This window comes from Chrysemys picta, chromosome 24 (genome assembly GCF_011386835.1).
Source record: "Chrysemys picta bellii isolate R12L10 chromosome 24, ASM1138683v2, whole genome shotgun sequence".
NCBI lineage: Eukaryota > Metazoa > Chordata > Testudines > Emydidae > Chrysemys > Chrysemys picta.
In genome coordinates this window covers 5,410,821-5,432,732 of record NC_088814.1, presented here as the reverse complement: position 1 = coordinate 5,432,732, position 21,912 = coordinate 5,410,821, and the positions used below count along the sequence as shown (strand labels likewise).

The window sequence follows — 21,912 nt, the reverse complement described above, 5'->3', positions numbered from 1 at the left end:
GTGTGTGTGAGAGAGAGAGACTGGAAGGGACCTCGAGACATCATCTAATCCAGTCCCCTGCACTCATGGCAGGTCTAAGTATTATCTAGACTGAGCTTTTAGATGCTACTCAGTAGAAATGTTAAAGATGGATCGGTGTATCTAGCTATCTGTCTTAGTGTGCTCTGCACTTTATAGCACAAACAGAAGGCCATGGTCCCTGCTACAAAGCGCTCCCAGTCTATTGGTCTAAGGAGAGATCCACACTGTTCATATTCCATAAAGCCAGGATGCTCTGGGCAGCTCGGAGGTAGCAGGACTGCTGCTGTGTGAGCAGAAGGTTGCTTGGAGGCTGGAGGAGTCAAGCCGACCCTCCATTAATAGGGAGTCATAAAAACATAAGAACGGCCACACTGGGTCAGACTAATGGACCATCTAGCCCAGTATCTTGTCTTCCAACAGTGGCCAATGCCAGGTGCCCCAGAGGGAATGAACAGAACAGGTCATCATCAAATGATCCATCCCCTGTCGCCCATTCCTGGCTTGTGGCAAACAGAGGCTAGGGACACCAGCCCTGCCCCTCCTGGCTAATAGCCATTGATGGACCTATCTTCCATGGACTTATCTAGTTCTTGTTTGAATCCTGTTACAGTCTGGTTACAGTCTGCTCTCTAGAGCTCTTCCTCCCGAAGTGGATGGACCCAGTGATCGAAGAGGGTTTTTCCAGCCCAGCTGCCAGCGCTCGCCATCCTTAAACAAGGACGTTCCAGGAGGAAAACAGGGACATGGCTGTTCATTCTATTGATGTGCACCAGCCGGTGGGCCCAGTCTAACAGATTCACAGAGTTTCAGGCCAGATGGGACCATTAGGCCATTGAATCTGATCTCGTGCATAGCACAGGTCAGACAACTTCACCCCCGTGAGTTTGACACGCTCTCATTGAAGTCAATGGAGAGACTCCGCTGACCTCCGTGAGCTTTGAGCAGGGCCCAGGAACGGTCTTGGAGGGGTGGGCGATATTCCTGACCACAGAGAGTCATCCCTCCTAAATCAGGAAGGCTGGCGCGCAGGTGCTTCTCACCGCTCCGACCCACAAACAGCCAATACGGCCCCCTCGGCGAGATGTCTCTCTTTGCATTGCAGCTACTGCCAGGAGATGGGAGGAGGGCTGGTGAAAGGACAGGGCGGGGGCCCTTGTAGTCAAACTCAATCGACAAAGTCCAGAGAGCGAAGTCGCTCCAGTTTGCAGTGCCCTCCCGTGACCTCCGGGTGACCCAGAGCAGGGTTTGGAATGGGGTCAGCTCTGTTTTGCTTTGGGGCTTTCTCCAGAATCTGCCAGGAATGTCAGTAGCTGTCAGGCACTCATCATGGGTCTAATCTAGCCAGCTGATCTCAGCTCCCTACCCAGCAGCCACCTCTTCGACTGGATCTCTCAAATCTCTCTCTGTTGTATCTGATCTATCTAGTCTCATGTACTCACTTATCTGTCTGGCCTCCTGCACATCTATCTATCCCCATACACACCCCCACTATCTATATCTATCTATCTCCATACATCCCCACTATCTATCTATCTATTCCCATATACCCCCACTATCTAGATCTATCTATCCCCATACACACCCCACTATCTATCTATCTATCTATCTATCTATCCCCATACACACCCCCACTATCTATATCTATCTATCCCCATACATCCCCACTATCTATATCTATCTATCTATCCCCATACACACCCCCACTATCTATATCTATCTATCTCCATACACACCCCACTATCTATCTATCTATCTATTCCCATATACCCCCACTATCTATCTATCCCCATACACCCCCACTCTCTCTCTATCTATCCCCATACACACCCCACTATCTATATCTATCTATCCCCATACACACCCCCACTATCTATATCTATCTATCTATCTATCCCCATATACCCCCACTATCTAGATCTATCTATCTATCCCCATATACCCCCACTATCTATATCTATCTATCCCCATACACACCCCCACTATCTATATCTATCTATCTCCATACACACCCCACTATCTATCTATCTATCTATCTATTCCCATATACCCCCACTATCTATCTATCTATCTATCTATCTATCTATCTATCTATCTATCTATCTATCCCCATACATCCCCCACTATCTATCTATCTATCTAATCTATCTATCTATCTATCCCCATACATCCCCACTATCTATCTATCTATTCCCATATACCCCCACTATTTATATCTATCTATCTATCCCCATACACACCCCACTATCTATCTATCTAGCTATCCCCATATACCCCCACTATCTATCTATCTATCCCCATATACCCCCACTATCTAGATCTATCTATCTATCCCCATACACCCCCCCACTATCTATATCTATCTATCTCCATACACACCCCACTATCTATCTAGCTATCCCCATATACCCCCACTATCTATCTATCTATCCCCATACACCCCCCACTATCTATATCTATCTATCTATCCCCATACACACCCCACTATCTATCTATCTATCTATCCCCATACACACCCCACTATCTATCTATCTATCCCCATACACACCCCACTATCTATATCTATCTATCTATCTATCCCCATACACACCCCACTATCTATCTATCTATCTATCCCCATACACACCCCACTATCTATATCTATCTATCTATCTATCCCCATACACACCCCACTATCTATCTATCCTTTACTCTGATCCCACTTCTTTGCATCCATCCATCCATCTATCTATCCATCCCCCTGCACCCACATCTATCTACCTCATGCATATCTAATCTATCTATCCATCCCCATGTACCCACATCTACCCATCCATCCGTCCCTTCTGTCTCTCTCTTTTTACAGCACCCAAAGGTGTGCTGACCGGGCCGCAGTGCCAACAGAAAGGGCTGGGTCCCTGCTAGGAAGCCCTGGCTGTCTACAGCTACACAGAGGCGATAGACCGGCCCAGGCACCCAGTGGCCACCCCTCCAGAGGCGCTAATAATCACACCTGACTCTAGTTACGTTCCTTCCCAAGCGCCCTAGAGCCGGCGGGTTCCCGTGTGTCCGGCTGGGGTGTGGGGGCAAAGCACGTGTTCATCGCCCTGCCCGCGATCGGGCCCGTGGAGCGAGCTGGGAGCGAGCCCAGCGCTGGGGCCGGTTTCTCCCCTCTAAGCACCCTCTGTGTGGGCTCCCCGGCCGGCCGGAGCCGTCTGGAAGGGTTAACAGCAGCTGGGGCAGGTAGGTGGGCGGAGCCGGGCCAGGAGGGAAGCGGAGCGCGGCCGTGAGTCAGGGCGGGTTCGCTCCGCTCACCTGGGCTCGCTCGCTCCGCACGGGGACCGGCTCTGGCCAGCGGCCGAGGGGCTCTACCCGTGGGGCGGGCGAACGGACGGGACGGGCGCCCCGATGAGGACGGCTCCGCGGGGAGATCGCGGCACCCCCGGGCCCCGCTGAATCTGCAGGTAGTTGAACTTCGTGGGTCTGCTCCGGGGCGCGCTCCCCGCGGATGCTAACGCGGGTGGGGGGCAGCTGTCCGCGGCGCCGGCGCTTGGGGGGGCAGCGTCCTCTGTGTGTCCAGGGGCGTCCAGCCCCCCCAGCGGCCCTGGGAGCCAGGTGGGGAGAGGCCCCGGGACCGGGTCCTTCCTTCTCCCGTCGTGGGGCACCTGCTGAAGTTCCTGCTCCCCAGGCTAGCTGGTCACGATCGCTCCTGCGGCGGCGGGTGGAAAGGGCCGCGGGCCCCCGGGTGAGCTCCCCCCCCGCCCAGGGCAGACCCCCAGGGTGCAAAGTGGGGTGTGCTGGAGAGTGTGGCGTTGGGGGGAGGGGGGATCTGGAGCTGTGCAGTTGTAGTGGGACAAGCCCCCCCCCCACTCGGCCAGGCAGGGTCTGGGGGGGGGTTCCTCTCCTCCGGAAGCTAAGGGGCGCATTGCTGGGGTTCAGGGTGTCCTGACTCCGGTCTGAGTTGGCAGGATTGGGCCCAATCCAGCGGGGGGGGGCCCCCACACACACACTGAAGGTTGTGGTTGATTGGACCCCTGGCCAGGATCCATTGAAGGGGCGATTGTCTTGGCTCCCTGCCACCCCCCTCTTCAAAGCCGGTCACCTGCAGCTTGTGGTTGGTTTCTCGCCTAGTGCGAGGTGCTCTGCGCTCAGGACGGGCAGCCAAGAATTGCCCAGTTCTAGTCCCAGCCCAGGCGAGGCACTGCTCGGTGCCTCAGTTTCCCCACTTGTAAAATGGTGCTCGTGCCTCTTAGACTTTCCTCGGGGGCTTGAGGGGTTTATTAGCGGAGCTGCTCACGAGTTTATCAACGCATTTATTTATTTTCTGCTGGAAAATGTTGACCTGTCAAAAGCAGAAGTGCTCACTGGAGCTGGCTGGTTTTGATGACTTTCCTGTATTGAAAAAATATTTGGATTTCTATTTTTGGGAAATGTTGGTGTTTTCTGACTGACACAGTTCCTGGTTTTGGTTCAAAGAGAGATGTTTGTTTTGAAGATTGTGTTAATTTAGGGTAAATAAAGTAAATATAAAGCTGCAATGGAAACAAAACATTTCAAAATGACTGACCTGTCGCGCGTGCTCACAAAAATTGTCAAGACTTCAACTTTTTGTCCTGATTGGGGATGGGAAAATGTCTCAAACTCTCCCGGGGTAAGAAGATTGTTCCCCTCCCTGGCCCACTGGTGAGTCTGTACAGCGCTCTGGGAATGCAAAGCCAGGATCCGAGGCCACGTGTTAGTGACATGACCAGGAGCGGCTGCAGTGGGTGGGGGCTCTGCTTTGGTAACCAAGTGCAGACCTGGAAGGAGGGTCTGATTCCCCTCAGTGCCCCTGGTGTCAATCCGGAATGACTCCTGGGAAATCAGGGGGATTATTCCGCATCAGTGCGTGTGTCACTGAGGTGACAAATTGGCCCCAGGCCTAGACTGGTGTTGACATCCACGCTGGAGCTTAGAGAGAGCTGGGATAGGAAAAGTCCCTGCTTTGCTTTCTGCCTGCCCGGCTCCTTAACATGGTGACTAGACAGCTCCCTGTGTCACCCAGAGTCCTAGCTTGGCCCTAAGAGGGATCGGGCCCTTTCAGGGCACCTTTGCTTCTTAAGCCGTTTTACCATGCAGCGCAGCCTGGCTTTGATGGCCCCTGCGTTCAGTTCTCCCCCTAGACACTGCTACCCTTCGGAGTCAACCGGAGTCCCGTGCTGGCAGGGCTGGGCCTGTCGGTGAGAGCTCTGGAGCCGTCCCCAGGGATCCGGGAAGCGGCATTTGCTTCCTATTGATGGAGGCTGAGTGTGTGTTTGCAACTTACCGGGGAGGGGGTAGGAGCCTGTCTGAGTCCTGCAGGAAAGAGCCGTTGAATTGCCAGTGAGGGTGGCCGGGGTGGGTCCTGCAGGGCTGGGCACTGAGCCCTCCTAGGGGCTGCTTGGCCAAATCTGTTTATGCCACGCAGGAAGGGAGGGAGTTGGGCACCTGTTCATAGACCCAGCCTGGCCCGTGATTCCATGTGGAGAGGGGACCACGTCGGTTCCTGCCCCCGACTGCTGGCCAGACGGCTGCTGTGTTTGCGGGCTTTATCCTGAGACACACCACATGCCCTCACGTGGCCATTGATGTCCGAGAGACCTGAGGGCCCTTAACACCCCTCAGGCTCGGGGCAACTCAGTGGTTAAAGGGGGCTTTGCTGTTCAGTACTGGGGGAGGATCTTCTTTCTCTCCTGACTTTCCCCCCACCACGGTGTTAACCCTTTACGCACCCCTCCCCATCAGCAGCCGGACCTGCTCAGTTCTGGGGAAGCCAGCCCAGATGGTAGCAGCACCCTGGGCACATTCCCAGTTGGCTCCTTGGTTAGTTCCCTTCCCCGCTTTGCTTTTTCTAGGCACTGTTGCCTCCCTATCCCTGGCGGTGGAAGGTCCATGGAACCTTTGTCCAGAAGATCAGCTTCGCCCAAGCTAGCGAAGCCCTGCTCTGTAGGGCCCTGTCTGGCCTGAACCATGCTGACAGCAGCTTCTGGACCTGGTTGTAGTTAGCAGGGCTGTAGCTAGCATGGTTGTAGTGCAGTTTCCCAGTCCATGCTGGATTGGAGGGGTAGGGTGGGAAGAGTTACTCTTTAAGCCACTCTGCTAGCTAAGATCATGCACTGGGCCCCACCCTGCGACACGGTCAGAGGGGTGGGGTTGTGGTTTTGTTGGGTGCGGACGCAGTCCACCCTGTGCTTTAAATGGATGGAGATATCCCATCTCCTACAACTGGAAGGGACCTTGAAAGGTCAAGTCCAGTCCAGCCCCCTGCCTTCACTAGCAGAACCAAGTACTGATTTTGCCCCAGATCCCTAAGCGGGGCCGGCACCAGCTTCTCAAGCAGGTGCTTGGGGCGGCCGCTCCGGAGAGGGGCGGCACATCCAGGTATTCGTCGGACGGTCCCTCACTCCGCCTGGGAGCGAAGGACCTCCTGCCGAATTGCTGCCGCAGATCATGATCGCGGCTTTTCTTTTCTTTGGCTGCTTGGGGCGGCCAAAACCCTGGAGCCGGCCCTGTCCCTAAGTGGCCCCCTCAAGGATTGAACTCACAACCCTGGGTTTAGCAGGCCAATGCTCAAACCACTGAGCTATCCCAGTGTGTTTCAAACCTGGTCCAGAGCCTTGGCATGGTCAGCGTCATGGAGCCAAAGATGGGGCTGGAGCAATGCCATCTGGGAGGGAATTCCACTCCCAGCTCCACCGCCCCACCGAAACGTGGGGGAAAGAGTGTTCTTCTGGTTAAGGCTGACGGAGAATTGAACTCGGCTCTGAGCCCTAGAGGGTGGGCAGAGAATTGGATTTGGTGTCCTGAGTCCAAATATACCAGGAACCTGTTTGCTCAGTCAGGCACCATCCGTGTGAACTCTAGTCAGTTTCTGACACTGAAACAAACATAACTTCAGGCCTGGGGCCTGTCCCCATCTCCAATGCCTGTACAATAATTGTTCTCCCCCCTCTCCTGTTGGGATGAGAGACCCACACAAACTCAGAGGGGAAATTGACTAGCCGGGGGAAGCCGTGAAACTGACTCGACACAAAATTAAAGAGGCTGTAAACAAACAAGGAAAAAACCCAGAGAAATGTGTGTTCTCCTCTGATCTGTGTCACCTCCACCTGCTCGGATGGCCCTGAGTGTCCCCCACCGGGCAGTGAGTGCTATAAATCCTTCCCTGTGCCAATCCCCAGACACCATCCAACTGTTTCAGCCCCCCAGCTAGAGAAGCCTGTCTCTTTAGTTCCGGCTCTAGCTTCTAGCTCAGGAGATCACTGGTTCAATCCATAGTGTTTTGGCCAACAGGGCAACTATCACATAAGCACATTTCCCCGCCTCCCCTCCCCTCCCGCCCCGGGCGTTACTTATAACAACGATGGTAAAAGCTTTCCGACAGGGTGTGATTTTTTTTGTTCTTTTTTTTAATTGAGGTTAGGTGTCCCCTTTAACGCTGCTGCGGGTCCTTCCAGTGAGAGGATCTGTGGGGGACAACGCATGAGAAAGGGGACAGAAAACTCCCGTCAGCTGTCCTGGTGAGATGGGGGCGGAGGGGAGTTCATGACCATTTCTGGAGCGGCATCGTTCTTGATTTCTATACATCTGGGGCTGGCGCACACGTCCTCTTTCCAGGACACCTCTTGGTGTGTCTGTGGATTTTTCTCCCCGTTTTCCTGCTGTCGGGGCTGTCTTTGCCCTATTCCCTTACCCCCACCCACACTTCTCCATGTCATCTTATGTGCAAATTGGCATGTTTTTGTCCATAGCAATGCAGGGCAGGGTAGGGGGAAGTGGGGAGAGCTGTGTGGTAGGCCAACAAGGGTGAATGGAGCTTTCGGTTTCCCTTGGTTCTGTCCAAGTGGAGTCAGGATTTTCCAGCGTCCCCTGGCTTGAGGGTGAGGATGTGAGGGTGAGGAATCTCCTGGGCTGTCTGGATTGGCTCTCCAGCGAATGGTCATTAGCAGGAAGATGAGGAAGGTTAGGGGGGCCCGGGAAGGTGTGTGTAGGAGGGACATATGGAGAGCTGCCAAGCGGGGGAGCAAGATGGGGTACAGGTTACCAAGGCTGAGCAAGACTCCTGGGGGCAGGAGACAATTGGAGCAGAGCGAGGGCTGCGCCCCACGGAGGAGGCTGGGTACCGCTCCTGGTGGAAACTTGGGGGCGGGGAGCTAGTCCTGGCAGGTGGATTTCGACATTGGGGTGGGGCGCCTCGCCCCACTGGGGTTTCCGCAGCTCGGCAGGGTGACTCACCAGCTGGGATCCTGAGAAACAAACGGGGATCCCGTGGGACCCAACGCAGGCCCTGAACCCTGATCTCGGCTGCTGGGGAGCAGGGCAGGGCTGGCTGGCGACTCCAGCCCCGGGACAGGCAGACGGGCCCTGAGCGAGCTGCTGAAAGGGGAGCTGACGTGGTTACTGGGAGGACAGGACTTCTGCCCCCCATCATCTGGGGCAGGGGGAGCTGTAGGCTCTGTGTCACTGCTGCAGCCCCCGATCTGCTAGTGCAGCAGGGAAGGGAGAGGGAACTCGGGGGCGTTGGGGGAGGGGAGCGGAGTTCGGTGGTTTGGGGATGGTGACCAGCAGCGACCTCCAGTGAAGTGGTCTAAACCGCTGCACAGATCTCGCCTGATCGGCAGCCGGATGGCCCACGCCCACTGCTGTTGAGTGCTGAAGGACAACTGGTGCCAAAGCAAAGGCCAGCAGCCTGCCTCGTGTGAGAGGGCTGAGTGAGTGGACGGGTGGCCCAATGGTTAGGGCGTTGGCCTGGGGGTTGGGCGACCCTGGTTCACGTCTCTGCTCTGCGGCAGGCTTCCTGTGCAGGCAAGTCACTAAATCTCTCTGTGTCTCAATTGCCCCTCGCAGGGGTGTTATCAGGATAAATGTATTGGCCTGTGAAATGCTCAGATAATACAGGGGCCAGATAAGTATGTAAGCTAGAGAGCTAAGACCCTGTGAAATGCCCATGGGCTTGATGCAGCGTTCACGCCAATATTGCTACACTGCCAGCAGGCAGCATGGGATTAAATCCGGTGCTGTGGGGTTGATGCTGGAGAACAACTGAGCTCCAGGTGGGACCAACCCAGTGGAACTGTCCCCTGGAAGGAGCTGGTGTCCGTCCCTCCCTCCTTGGGATTAGCTGTACACAAGGGAAAGGGAGGAGGCCGTGCCCCAAGATTAAAGTCACGGCCCTGTAGATTCTGCGGCAAAGGGTAACCTACATTCTGGTGGCCGCCTTGTGAGTGATGCAATGCAGTGATGTTCTGTTCTGGGGGACAGATGAGCTCGTTTTTTTACATCTACTGCTAACCCCGGCATCATCCCAGTCCCCTTAGGACTTCCCCGCTGTCCCTTTGCTGCAGATCAAACTCTTCCGCTGGGGCAGCAGCGCTCAAACGCTTCATAAGACAGAGCTAGGACCACTGGAGCTAAGAAGCCCCATGGCCGTATTTGGGCCTATGGCACACGACTGAGCCATTCTGATTCCATCCGGTCGGGTCAATGGGCAGGGACACACCAGTTAGTGATTGTTTATACTTCAGTCAGGAACTCTGCCCTCCCCCATCAGAGGGTGGGGACCTTGTCTGCCTGGGGAGACCCCAGCTCTGTATCCTGAGTGACGGTGCCTCGCTGGCCGGCGCTTGCATTTCAGGGCTAGTCCCAAGTGAGAAATCCCCTCTGCTTTTCCTTGTGCACGGCGCTGCACGACTAGCCAGCTGCCTTATGGAGGGAGGGATGGGGGCAAGGTTTGGCTTGCTTTGGCTTGGCCGCTGCTCCGGGCAGGAGACCTCAATGGGCCAACTCCTAGGGATGGCCCATACCTGACCGACCAGCTCCTGTGTTCTTCAGCGCCACTCCCGCGGGGATGGGCCCAACGAGCCGAGCGGCGCCGCAGGCCTGTTCCGGGGCGTTCTACGGAGCCGTGCAGAACAAGGCTATAAATACCCCGCCAGGTGTCCCCACGCCCCTGCCACCCCAGGCTCAGCTCAGAGGTGCTCCAGAACGCAGCCGGAGCCTCTTCCATCCAGCGGCACAGACGATCAGACTGTAATTACTGTAATCCACCTCCCAGAAGCTGCCTATTAGAGGGGCCTGTCTCCGAGGGCCTTTTAGGAACGGAGACTAAACTATATTTAAATCTGCTCCTCCCCCTCCTTTTTTAGGAGCCTCTAAAATACCTTCAAAAACGCCCTGGCCATCTGGACAGCGCACAGAGCCGCTAGGGCAAGATGCAAAGCTGAGATGCTGTCCAGGGACCATACAGGGCTGGGCAACTCGGGGGGGGGCTCTGTGGACAGAGGGGAGCTGTAAGGGGATGGGGAGCAGCATCAGATCTATTGTCCAAGGTGCCTGGTGCTTCGGGATCCTTAGCGCCACCTGGCATGTGTCACACAGCCAGAGCCCATTGAAGTCAACCTGAGCATTTCCACTGACTCCAACAGGCTTTGGATGTGAGGGTGAAAGGCTCATGTTCTGTCCTGTCCACCTCGCCTTCCCTGAGTCAATGACCCAAGTAGACAGCCTTCCAGCTGGAGGACATCAGCCCTTAGGGGTAGGGTTAGGGGCAAGGGATGGTGGCCTAATGGCTAGAGCACTGGATGGGGACTCAGGAGATCTGGGTTCTATTCCTAGCTCTGCCACTGGCCTTCAGTAAGTCACTACTCTTCTCTAGGCCTCAGTTTCCCCATCTGTAAAATGGGGATAATGATACAGCCCTTTGAGATCTACTGATTGAAAGTCTCTCTAGACAAATGCCTTAGGCTGTAAGCCCCTTGGGATAAGAACCATCTTTTATGGTCTGTGTTTGTACAGCGCCTAGCGCCACACGGTCCGGATCCCAAACCTGAGCTCCTAGGGGCTACAGGAATACAAATAATATGTAAAACCAAGGTTGTCTTGTTGTCCTGGTGGCACAGCCATATGAGAGAGGAGCGGTTTCTAGGCCAGATTCATCCCCGATGCAAATCCACTGAAATCAGTGGGGTTACACCTGGGATGTATTTGGTGTCCTGTGCCAAGCTCGGTGCACAGAGGGGCTTAGCAGGATCCCAGCCCCCGGTGAAACAAGTGACCTGGCCCAGACCCATCTCTGGCTCCATGGTTGAAGGGGAAACTCGGGCCCGTTCCAAGGGAAGGCAGCGCAGGGTTAATTGCATGGGAGGGGAGTGAGCATGACTCCCGACTCAGATCCCTTCCTCTCCCTCTCTCTTTCCCGCTCCAGGTCTGCTGGAGCTGCGGCCCCGCTCTGGAGTCCGGCGATGCTCACGGCCGTCTGCGGCTCTCTTGCCAACCAGCGCTCGGACACGCCGCGCGCCTCCTCCCCGCGCTTGGACCTGCAGCCCCTGCAGCCCTACCAGCCCCACGCCAGCTCCGAGGCGGGCGGCAACTTCCCCTCCCCTCTCCAGCCCACGGAGGTCCAGAACCTGCCCTTGGTGGGCCCCGGGGTGGAGTTCGCGGCCGCCCCCGGCTATGATCTGCATGGCTCTTCGAGGCTAGACCTGGATGGTGACAGCCTGCTGGCCCCCGGCACGTACTCCAAGCTCCTGCAGCCGCCTCCCGAAATGGCCCACCCCTACGAGCCCTGGTTCAGGCCCTCGCACCCCAGCAACGCCACCGAGGACGGCGGCGTGAATCCCTGGTGGGATCTCCATGCCGGATCCAGCTGGATGGAGCTGCCGCCGGGTCAAGGCGGCCTGCAAGCCCCTGGCCCGGCGGGCGGACTCCAGCCGGTGCTGGGGGGTTACGGCTCCGCTGAGCACCAGCTCTGTGGCCCACCGCATCACCTCCTGCCCTCGGCCCAGCACCTGATGGGCCAGGAAGAGCTGAAGCCACTCGCCTCGCCTCCGGAGCCGCACGTTCCCGAGCAGGCTGTGGACGGTACCGCTAGGCCGAAGAGCTCGAGGCGATCGGTGCCCCGGAGCGCCGGGCAGGCAGTGTGCCGCTGCCCGAACTGCCAGGAGGCCGAGAGGGTGGGTCCGTGCCCGGATGGGGCCAAGAAGAAGCATCTGCACAACTGCCACATCCCCGGCTGCGGCAAGGCCTACGCCAAGACCTCCCACCTGAAAGCCCATCTGCGGTGGCACAGCGGGGACCGGCCCTTCGTCTGCAACTGGCTCTTCTGCGGCAAGCGCTTCACCCGCTCCGACGAGCTGCAGCGGCACCTCCAGACCCACACGGGGACCAAGAAGTTTACCTGCCCCGTGTGCAGCCGGGTCTTCATGAGGAGCGACCACCTCAGCAAGCACATGAAGACGCACGAGGGGGCCAAAGAGGGAGCGGAGAGGGAGGGCAAGGGCGGGGCAGACCCTCCGGGGAAAGGCAAGAGGGAGCCCGAGGCTGGCAGCTCCAGCCCCGCGACCCAGCCCAACTGAGCTTCTCCCCCTCCGAGATGCCCCCTCCTCTCTCCGGTACCGCAGGATGGACGCTCCCTACCCGGCGCCGGGTCTCCCCGGGCGGGGCCGTGGTCCCTGGGCCGGGGCGTACGTGGCTGTGTCCTCCGAGCAAGAAGCTATTTATCCTGTAGGAGGAAAGGACGCAATCTCGGTGCGTTGGGCACAGGGCCTCTCCTCCCACGGGGGGCTGGGAGGGTCCGGCCCGGGGGCTGGTCTCCGAACCGGAAGAGGGAGGGTGTTAAGGGCTGGGACCTTTTTTTGAAGGATCTGAGTTGAGGGATTGTGCTGATGGGGTGGGGGTAGGGGGCAGGAGGAGGGGGCGGCCCCATGCAAAGCGGTGGGGGGAGGGATGTCTCCGGCGGAGGCTGGGGCCCCGGGTCCAGATGCTCCCCGCTGACCAGCAAAATCCGAGTGTGGAGAGCTGTGCTCCGGGCTCAGCTGGCAGAAGAGGCAGGCAAGACGCTGTAGCCGAGGGTGGTCTTAAACCCCCCAGCTCCCCCATCCACTGCCTCTCCCCTCCCCTGCCCAATCCCCTCCTCCCCTCCCCCATCCACCGCTTCTCCCCTCCCCAACTCCTCTTCCACCCCACCCCACCCCGCTGCGCACTTCGCACTCCACCCTGCAAAATGACCCTCCTGGCCCGATCCCTGCCTGGGAAGTGCCCAGAAGCCAGCTCCTGCCCTGGGGGGTTTTCGCTCGGCTGGCTTGCTCTCGCTGGGCTGCGGAAGTTTCCCCACTTGCTCGGGGATCCGCCCGCCCGCCCCCTGCTTTGTGCTGCTCCGACTTCTGGCACGAGGGAGGCTGCTTGGAAGGAACATCAAGCGGGACCCGGAGCAGCGAGGACCCTTCCCTCTCGGCCGCAGCCGTCCAGACACGTCTGCGGCCAAAAGGGGAGGGTAAAACAGTGGGTTGGGAAAGGCTAGTTTACAAACCGCTCGCCCCAAAGGGAACCCCTTGGAGAGGGGGAGCAGAGGGGTTCACTGCTCTTCCTCCTCCAGTATGCCCCCTTAGCCCCCTGCAGAGGAACAGCCCCCCGCCATTCCCCAGGACCTGTACGAGCTGGGATCGGCCCTTAGAATCACAGCCCCAACACTACAGCGGTCTGACCTGACGCAGCGCTACTGACCCGGCGTGGTTTGGGGCAAACCTGTTCCTGCCCCGCTACCTGGGGTGGGGGTGGGGGGAAGTTGACCCACAGGCTCCTGCAGGGGGGTCCAGCTGCGCTGCCCAGCTCATGGAGTCTAGGGGACAAGCTGGCCCCGGGGGGGAACCCGCCCGAGTCAGGGGCATTGCACTTGCTTGGTTCTAGGTGCGGGGGCAAATCCCCCACCCCGAGAGTAGCTTAGCCAACCTCAGCCTCTCCTCTCTCGCCACCTCCCATTAGAAGGCCCCGTGTTTAGCCATTACAGCCCCGTTCCCGGCTTTCGGTCCCTGCAGCCACTGTTACAATCCTCCGAAGGGACAGGGGTTCTCAGCCCGAGCAGGGGGCGGTTCCACAGTGGAGCCCCTGGATGTTCAGGCCCTCTGAATCTGCCCCAGGGGGTTCCCACGGGGGTCCGGGCTCTGTTGCGTGACCCCTGCCCCCTCCTGCTTTTGGCTGCGCTGGGAGGACAATCGTCCCCGGGTGCAGTGGGTGAGTCCAGTCAAGGCTGACGCCCAGGGACAGGGGCCGAGCGGCAAAGTAGAGAGCCTTCTCGTGGCGGGAACCCACTCGCCCCACGGGGATGGGTGTGGGGGGAGAAACCCCGCGATGAGCCACCCGGGTGTGGGGAGCGTCACTCTGGGCCGGGGATGCGGGGGGAAGCCTTGAGGGGGGGGGGGGCCTGCGCCAAGGCTGCTGGGCGAGTTGTGCAACGTGCCGGCCTTTGTGCGATTGCCCAAGGTGTGCAGCTGCTCCTTTCCCACGCCCACCCCTCTCCCGGCCGTCACCCGCTCTCCCCCGGGGGAGGTGAGCATTGCGTTGGGAAGCCAGTGGAGCCGGCAGCAGCCAGATTCCGATCCTATGGCCCAATCGGGCCAGGCAGGGAGGGAGGGGAGCGTCAAACCACCCTCTCCCGTAGCAGCCGGGCTGGGTGGGTCTTGTTTTGCACTGGAAGCTGAATTCAGGCTGCTCGGAGCCTGATCCCATGCTCTGCACTCCAGCGATATTTATTGAATGCCTAGATTATCATTTGTGCTATGGAAGCTGATGGGTTGGGAATTCCACCCCCGCCCTGTTTTTTTTGTTAAACTGTTGATTTTAAACCAGTTTATCCCGAAGGAAACTTTTTTTTTCTCTCTTGATCCTACCTCCTCCCCCCCCCCCCTTTTTTTAAATGAAGTGGTTGTTTCATATAATTGTTTTCCTAAATGTCGGCAGAACCCTCGAGCAAGTAAGACTGGCTCTTCTGCCAGCGAAAATGTAACTGTGGGGAGTGGAGGGTTGGGCCTCTGTCGTTCGATTTCGGGTGAGGTTTTAAAACACGGCTACGGCTACCTCTAGATCCAAAATTCTGGGGGGCCGGATCCTCAGCTGACGTCTTTCAGTTCCCCTCCATTCAATGCGCTGATCGACACCAGCCAAGAATCCGGCCTGGGGATTTTTCACAGCTGATATCATGGTTTGGCCCATTATTAAAACATGGGGTAATTTGCCAGATTCAGAGTGGAGTTTGGAGACCAAGAAGCCTCTAACTTCCAGAGTGTTTGGAGATATGTGGAGGTTCAAATCCATCTCCGGATATGAGCCGAGCTCTTTATCTTAGACTGTTTTATTATTATTATTTTATTAATATTATTATTAATAAGGTGAAACCAGGCTTTGCCAGTTGGGGAGGATGGAAGCTTAGAAACGAAGCTCGTTTAATGTGCATCTTTCAGGGGGAAGTTGCCCAGTATCGGTCTCAAAAACCAGTTGCTCGTCTCTGGTCCCATCTGGGCTGGGATCAGAACTGTGCTCGCTGCAGACAACTTTTGTTAAAGGGTTGAGAAATTCGGAGACGCTCCTGGATAGCTGAGGGCAAAGAGCCTCAACGTGTTGCAAGTTTGAGTCTCGTTGGAATGACTCGTGAGTAAAGGCTGCAGGATTGGAACCTCCAGGTTGTGAGTTCAATCCTTGAGGGGGCCATTTAGGGCTCTGGGGCAAAAATCTGTCTGGGGATTGGTCCTGCTTTGAGCAGGGGGTTGGACTAGATGACCTCCTGAGGTCCCTTCCAACCCTGATAGTCTATGATTCCCTAGCACAGTTTCCTTAACTGGTATCAAGGCCCTTTTCCTCTCTCAGACATCCGTCCATGTGATTGGCTTAGTCACATTCCCAGTGCACCCGCTGCCTCTTCCAAAGGATAATACTGATTTTTCAGATTCTTCTCCATTTGCATTTTTACCCTCTCAGGAAAGTGACGACAAAAAACAACTGGGACACCAAACTAATTCAGACCGAATGTCACAATTGTAGAAATCACAATTCATCAGTCACAAATCAAATCCTCCTGTTAACTGACTGATTACCAGACAGAACAGAGAGCGGAAGAGCTGGATAGCTGCTTCCCTGTGTGAAAAGAGAGGCCTGGCTTATCCCTCCATTAACTTCAGGGATACAACTGACACCTGATGTATTTAAATTTCCCTCCTTGTAAATTTCAGTGGAGTGTTTTTTTTTTAAATCACCTTCTAGGTGGAGGAAGAAATTAAGTTATTTATATTCACCACTGAAAATCCAAAACCTTCTAACCTTAACTAGAGTCTATCCCTGTCTGTGCTGTCATCAAAGAGAGTGTGCTAGATTCTTGCTAATAACTAGGCAAATTAGGTTGGTTATTTATGCAGCAAAACCAGTGTGGGTTTAGTTCCAGGTTCAGTGTGTCCTACCCCCAGGATCAGGAATTGGAGCTGGGAGAAGTAGGGTTTGCATCAATGATTCTAGTTTTGGTCCATCTCTATTAAACCAGAGCCCTGCTTAACTTGGAGCAAGTATGCAAGTGGCTCCAAACTTTGCCTCTTAGGTCATGTCTCTAAAAGGACATTCAGGAAAGTAGTTAATTTGGATTAACTAAAGGTGTGAATTTAACGTGCATTAGTTAAATGGGAATGAAGCTAAATCAAATTACTTCTGAATAAGGCCATCCACACAGAGGTTTAATGCAGTTGAACTAATCCACTTTAAAAATGAATTCAGATTAGTTTTCCTGAACGTCCCAGTGTAGACAAATCTTCAGGCCCTTGGTTTCTGGGCTTGATCCATCTTCCGGTGAAGCTGGTGGGAGTTGGGCTGGGTGACCTGACCCCTTTGTTAGCAGTGACCACAGTTTAAACATGCTTATGGTTACAGGTTTCCATCCTGGAGTGGATGTAGGGCATCATCCCCTGGGAGCTCTGAAGCAGAGCTGGTCTGATCTCTCCCTCCTGTGCCCCGTGAACAGGTCCTGAGAACACAAGGGCCTTTGGGTGTTGGGGTGGATTCCTTGGCATCTGGGCTCAGCTCATCACATCTGGCCTGCCCCCTCCATCGATAGTGGGCAAAATCGCTGTTCCCCTAATAGAATTGTTCCTGCCTGGTTTCTGCTGGTGAAGGCTGGGGACAATCCTGCTTTTTAAAGCAGAGATCTGAATTGGTTCCTGGATCCAAAGAGTCACGTATAGGATAGGTCTGTCCCAGGGCGGCTGAACAGTTTGGAAGGGAAAACAGTGGAAGCAGGGGATTTAGGCAGCTTTCCCCCACCCCCCTCCACCCCCGCTCGCCACCTCCTTCCCTGCAGGGAGGATGTCTCAGAACCCAGCCCCTGCCCATCAGGCCTTTGATTTATGGGGCAATGAAGGCTGTAAAACTGGGTGGGGAGAGACTGCTCGCTAGGTCTCCCCGCCTGCTGCATAGTGGGGATTTCAGGAGGGGCTTGCTGGTGCTGTGCTCCCGAATTGGCTAGTTCAAGCATCTCCTAGCCCTGCACTCTCTCCTTGCCAGGGGACTGCCCAGGTGAGAAACATACAGGCGTGAATACCAAGCCAGCTGGGGTGGTGCTGTTGAAACTTGTGCTTCAGGGCATAAGCTGATCCCCCAGCTGGGTGGTCGTGGGGGAATTTCCCCTCTCTGGGGCAGATACAGCACAGGAGCATCTGATGTCGGGTAGCTGAACCACTGGGGGAAGGATGCTGGGCTGGATGAGTGTGTTGGTTTGATCCGGGAGATACCGGGCTACAGAGATGAATTGGTTTGATTCAGGGAGTGGGGATACCTGGCCAGATGGGCCACTGGTTAGATCTGAAGTGGCAGTGAAGTGGGGATACCATATTGCAGGGGTAGTCAATAGGTGGACCACAGGCCAAAACCTTACTGCTGTCCAGATGCTTTTTGAATGGACCCCTTTTATTTACTTGCTGTTATCATTACTGTTGTTTTCTCTGGAGTCCGGACCTTGACTAGACCTTGACCAAGAAATGTGGACCTCGATGAAAAAGAATTGACTACCCCTGTCTTATTGGATGGGTCCATTGGTCTGATCAGCGAGGCAGGGAGACTAGGATAGATGGACTGATGGAGTTGGCTAGGAGATCCGGTGTGGCAGGGATACCAGGATAGGTGGGCTATTGGCTAGATTTGATGTGGCTGAAAAACGATGTTCCATTGGTCTGATCGGGGAGGTGGGGTCCCTGGGCTAGATGGGCCATTGGCCAGGTCCAGTGTGGGAGACAAGACACCAGACCAACTGGTTCATTGGTTTGTTCCCATGTGGCCGTCCGCAAGTAGGATACAAGGATGGAATTGGCGATGAGTGACACTCCCTGCCACCTCCCAGGAGCAGGTACAAGGCAGCGAAGGTTTTGCTGGCTTCCAATGCCTGATGTGGGGCATGGGAGACAGGAGAGGCCGGTGCCCAGTCATCCATGGTCAGTTTGGCTAGGGGAGAAGTTGGCTGCTAGTGACCCTGGGTGCTGGGGTGCTTTCCTGCCCCCCAAGCTGTTACCGTAGGAGCCCCACAGAGGAAACCGTGTAGGATCCTTTGCTGCTATGAAGAGACCTGGGGTGATGGCTTGTGGGTTTGTGTTTTGTACCATAATAAAGTTGTGTGTTTTCCACATGCTGAGCTGTGGTCTCTATCTCTGCTGCGTTCGAGACGCCCACCGTGTCCAGCTTAAAGCACCTGCAACAAAAAGGGGGCTCCAAGCCCTCGAATACCGCCCACCCCCCAAGTAACTATTGTTCTGATCCTCCCCTCTATTGTATTTTTAGGCCATGAGCCATCTGGGTTTGCCACGCCCCTCCTCCCAAGGAACATCACTGACTTCAGTGGACCTTTCCATGTGGATCTGCAAAAACACAGTGATGATGCCAACCCACTCCAGGAGGAGGGGAAAAGGGGCGCTCTTCTATTGAATATCCTGTGGGCCTGCTGTCAGCTCTGCTTTCAGAGAACCAAGGGGGTCTTCTCCAAACGCCCCTGCTGTCTCCGGTGCTGTCCGCACCCGGCAGTAGCCGCAGGCTGCCCTGGCCTCGCCCGTCATCCCCTTTCAAGAAGGGACATGTCGGATGAGCACTCAGCCTTTTCCCATGGCTATCCCACACGGTTTGTCATCCGGCAGTGGTAGGAGGCATTGCTCACCATTGCCAAACAGGTCTGGTTTCATAGCCCGGGACGCGCATGATGAAATGGGACGCTTCCCATCCAAATGTCAGCCACTGAAATACTACTGAGCTACCATCAGCCAAGCCTGGCACATGGACTCGAGCCCTGCTCCCTGCAGATTGATTGGCTTTGAGGGGCTCCCGCTCACGCGGATCAGCTTCCAAGCCTTAGGGCTATTTGTCTGACATCATGATTCACGTTACCGTAGCATCCCCAGGCGCTAACCAAAATTGGGATCCCGCTGCGCTGGGTCCTGTGCAGTCACATCGACGCAGTCTCTGCCCTAGAGAGTGGACAGAGAAAGGGTGGGAGGGAAACTGAGGCACAGTGGAAGGGACTAGCCCAAGGTCACACAGCAGTCAGGGGCAGAGCTGGGAACAGACCCCAGGTCTCCTGAAGCCTAGTTCTCTGCCCTATCCCCTTTGCTCTCTGCCAAAGTGAGGTGTAACCTGGTTAGTTTGCCTTTGCTGTTTCCTAAAACCATATTTTAAAAAACACCTATGTTAAAAGACTCACTTTCAGATACATCCAAGGGGTGCCAGTCAGCCCTGTGGCCACTGCTTGGTTTGTTATATCCCTGGCCCTTGCCCTTCTTGTTTCTGCATCCTTCAGACAGTAAACTCAGAGACTGTTTTTTCCTATATGTTTGTACAGCACCGCACACAATGGGACCCCAGTTGTCTTAGTAATTGTATTACAGGAACACCTAGTGGCCCCAACAGAGCTCAAGGCCCCATGGTGCTAGGCCCTGTACAAACACATAGGAGAGACAGTTCTTGCACCAAAGAGTTTACAATCCACATAGACAAGAAGTGAGAAGCCTTATTATCCCCATTTCACAGATGGGGAAACCGAGGCACAGGGTGAGTAAGGCCCACATCCTCAAAGGTATGGAAAATCCTAACATACCTTTGAGGAGATGGGCCTAAGTGGCTGGGCCCGGTACTGAACCGAGGTCTCCTGAGTCTCAGTGCAATGCTGTAGCCCTTTCTCTCAATAATCTGGATTGGCGCCTCCTATCAGTGATAATCATCGTGTCTCTAGAATAAGTCAGCCTCGCAAAGTTCAGTTTACCTTGAGCACCTTACCTATGTTTGACAGCCACAAAAAAGTCTCTTTGTTGACCAATCCCATTTTTGGCACTCGTGCGCTGAGTCAATTTTTGTGCATGGGGCTGGCAAATTTCGGTGCCGGTTTTGCTAGCCTGGAATAAATAATATTCCTGCTGAACCCTAGTAACAATCTTGCTTTTCATCCTGAAAGGTCTCAATGTGCTTTAGACACAGGGCTCACTTTACCTGCCACTGAAATGCGGCTGCTTCTGGGGTGGAATGCTGCAGCTGGTTTAACAGTGCACACCACCACCATACTGCAATAACCAATTGAAATAGCAGGGGAGAATTTAAGGGGGTAGAATGTAATTACCCTGGGTGTAATTTGGCCAGGACAAGGGGGTTCCAACACCCCACCTCTTGTAAAAATGACAACGATTAGTGAAGACCTTTGCTTTATGTCCGCTCCAAGAGACACAATTCCATGCGCAGCCAGAGACAGGAGCTATTGGACAATGTAATTTTGGAAGCATTTTCCCCCCTCCTAGCCAAAGATTTCCAAATGTGAGCGGAGAGGAGGAAGGGGGCGTCCGCGCCTGGAACGGCCTGTCTGGGCACGGCTCAGGCATTTCCTCTCTAGATCCCGCTTTCTACCGCTGAAGCCTTTTTCCCTTCAACTCTTCAAATGGGGGCTCTGGCCAGGCCACAGCCCAGCCAAAGCCTGGGTGACTCCTAGAGTGTCCCTAGTCCCCATAAGATTGGGGAGGGGGTAGCAGGCAGCTGGTCACCCCACCCCCAGATGCCCTTTGACCTGGCAGGTTATGGACCCCCCACCCCCACCCCCAGGGCAGATCTGGCTGACTCCTACATCTCTCTATCTGTCCGTTGCAACATTAAAGATGCTTGGATGAGTCATGACTGATCAAGGTGTGACCCTCAGAGAAAGGGGCGGTGGGAGCCTGAACTGTAGATTGCAGCCCCCTTCCCCTCGTTACTCACAGGACGGGCCTAGAAGAGGCCTGAGCAGAGATTGTGCCATGTCTCCCCACCCACACACACCTTCCCCAAGGCAGAACCACTCGGGGATCCCCCAGTTGGGCTCTGCATGGGGCTAGGCCTACTGCATTGATCTCAAAGGGGGCCAGCAATCAGGGAGCAGACTCGTCTCCTGCTGCAGCCCTGGCTGGCGTTTCCGGCCTACGACGCGGAGCTGATGCCGGAGGGAACCCGAGCCTGGCAGAACCGGTCTGCGAGCAGGGGACCCTGGGATGAAGCAACAGGAGCCCGTGCAGGGAGTCGGCCAGGGAGCGAGTGACTCCGACTCTCCGGGGAGTGTCTCTCTCACTTTCTCCTCCTCGCCCTCTTGTTTGTGATTCTCTGGCCACTTTCCCGTGTTTCCCTGGGCCCCGTTCAGGCCTGTCGTGGGAGGGCGCCGTTCCCATCCGGTCGCCAAGCGGCCCCGGGAGGGATTTCACCCAGGGTGTGAGTTACAAAGCAGGTGTCAGCTGGCTAGGAAGCAGGTGTGTCAAGCGAGTGTAACTTGCTTGCACTGATCCGGGGTGTGCACGACGCGTGCGACCGACCCCGGAGAGGTGTGCGGGGGAGTGGAAGGGGTGAGACAGGAAAAGCAAATGGCACAAGGGAGTAAGAGAAAGCAGGTCTCTCCGGCAGGTGCAACTGCCCTGACCTCGCAAAGGCAAAAGGAGGAGAGCTGGTTGGCAAATGGATTTAAGCGAAGAGAGCCCATCTCGTCCCATGGGGGGAGGGTGTTAGCTAGGGGGACCCCATTCATTCCTAAAAGGGGGTAATCAATAGGAGAACCCCCGTTCAGTCCATGGGGGGGGTGTTAGCCAGGGGCCCTCCATTCATTCC

At 55.7% G+C, this 21,912-nt stretch overlaps 1 protein-coding gene across 2 annotated transcripts; it reads left to right on the top strand.

Annotated features, from left to right (window-relative positions):
* The first annotated feature begins 2,753 nt into the window (after window positions 1–2,753).
* On the top strand, window positions 2,754–18,443 carry SP6 (Sp6 transcription factor). Of its 2 annotated transcripts, none has more exons than XM_024100727.3 (2): window positions 2,754–3,240; window positions 11,219–18,443. In XM_024100727.3, the coding sequence occupies exon 2, from the start codon at window positions 11,256–11,258 to the stop codon at window positions 12,366–12,368; it is 1,113 nt and encodes a 370-aa protein (XP_023956495.2). In that variant the 5' UTR covers window positions 2,754–3,240; window positions 11,219–11,255; the 3' UTR covers window positions 12,369–18,443. The 2 variants fall into 2 exon arrangements, with proteins under 2 accessions (XP_023956495.2, XP_005302033.2); XM_005301976.4 differs by lacking the exon at window positions 2,754–3,240 and adding an exon at window positions 3,256–3,461.
* Window positions 18,444–21,912: the final 3,469 nt, after the last annotated feature.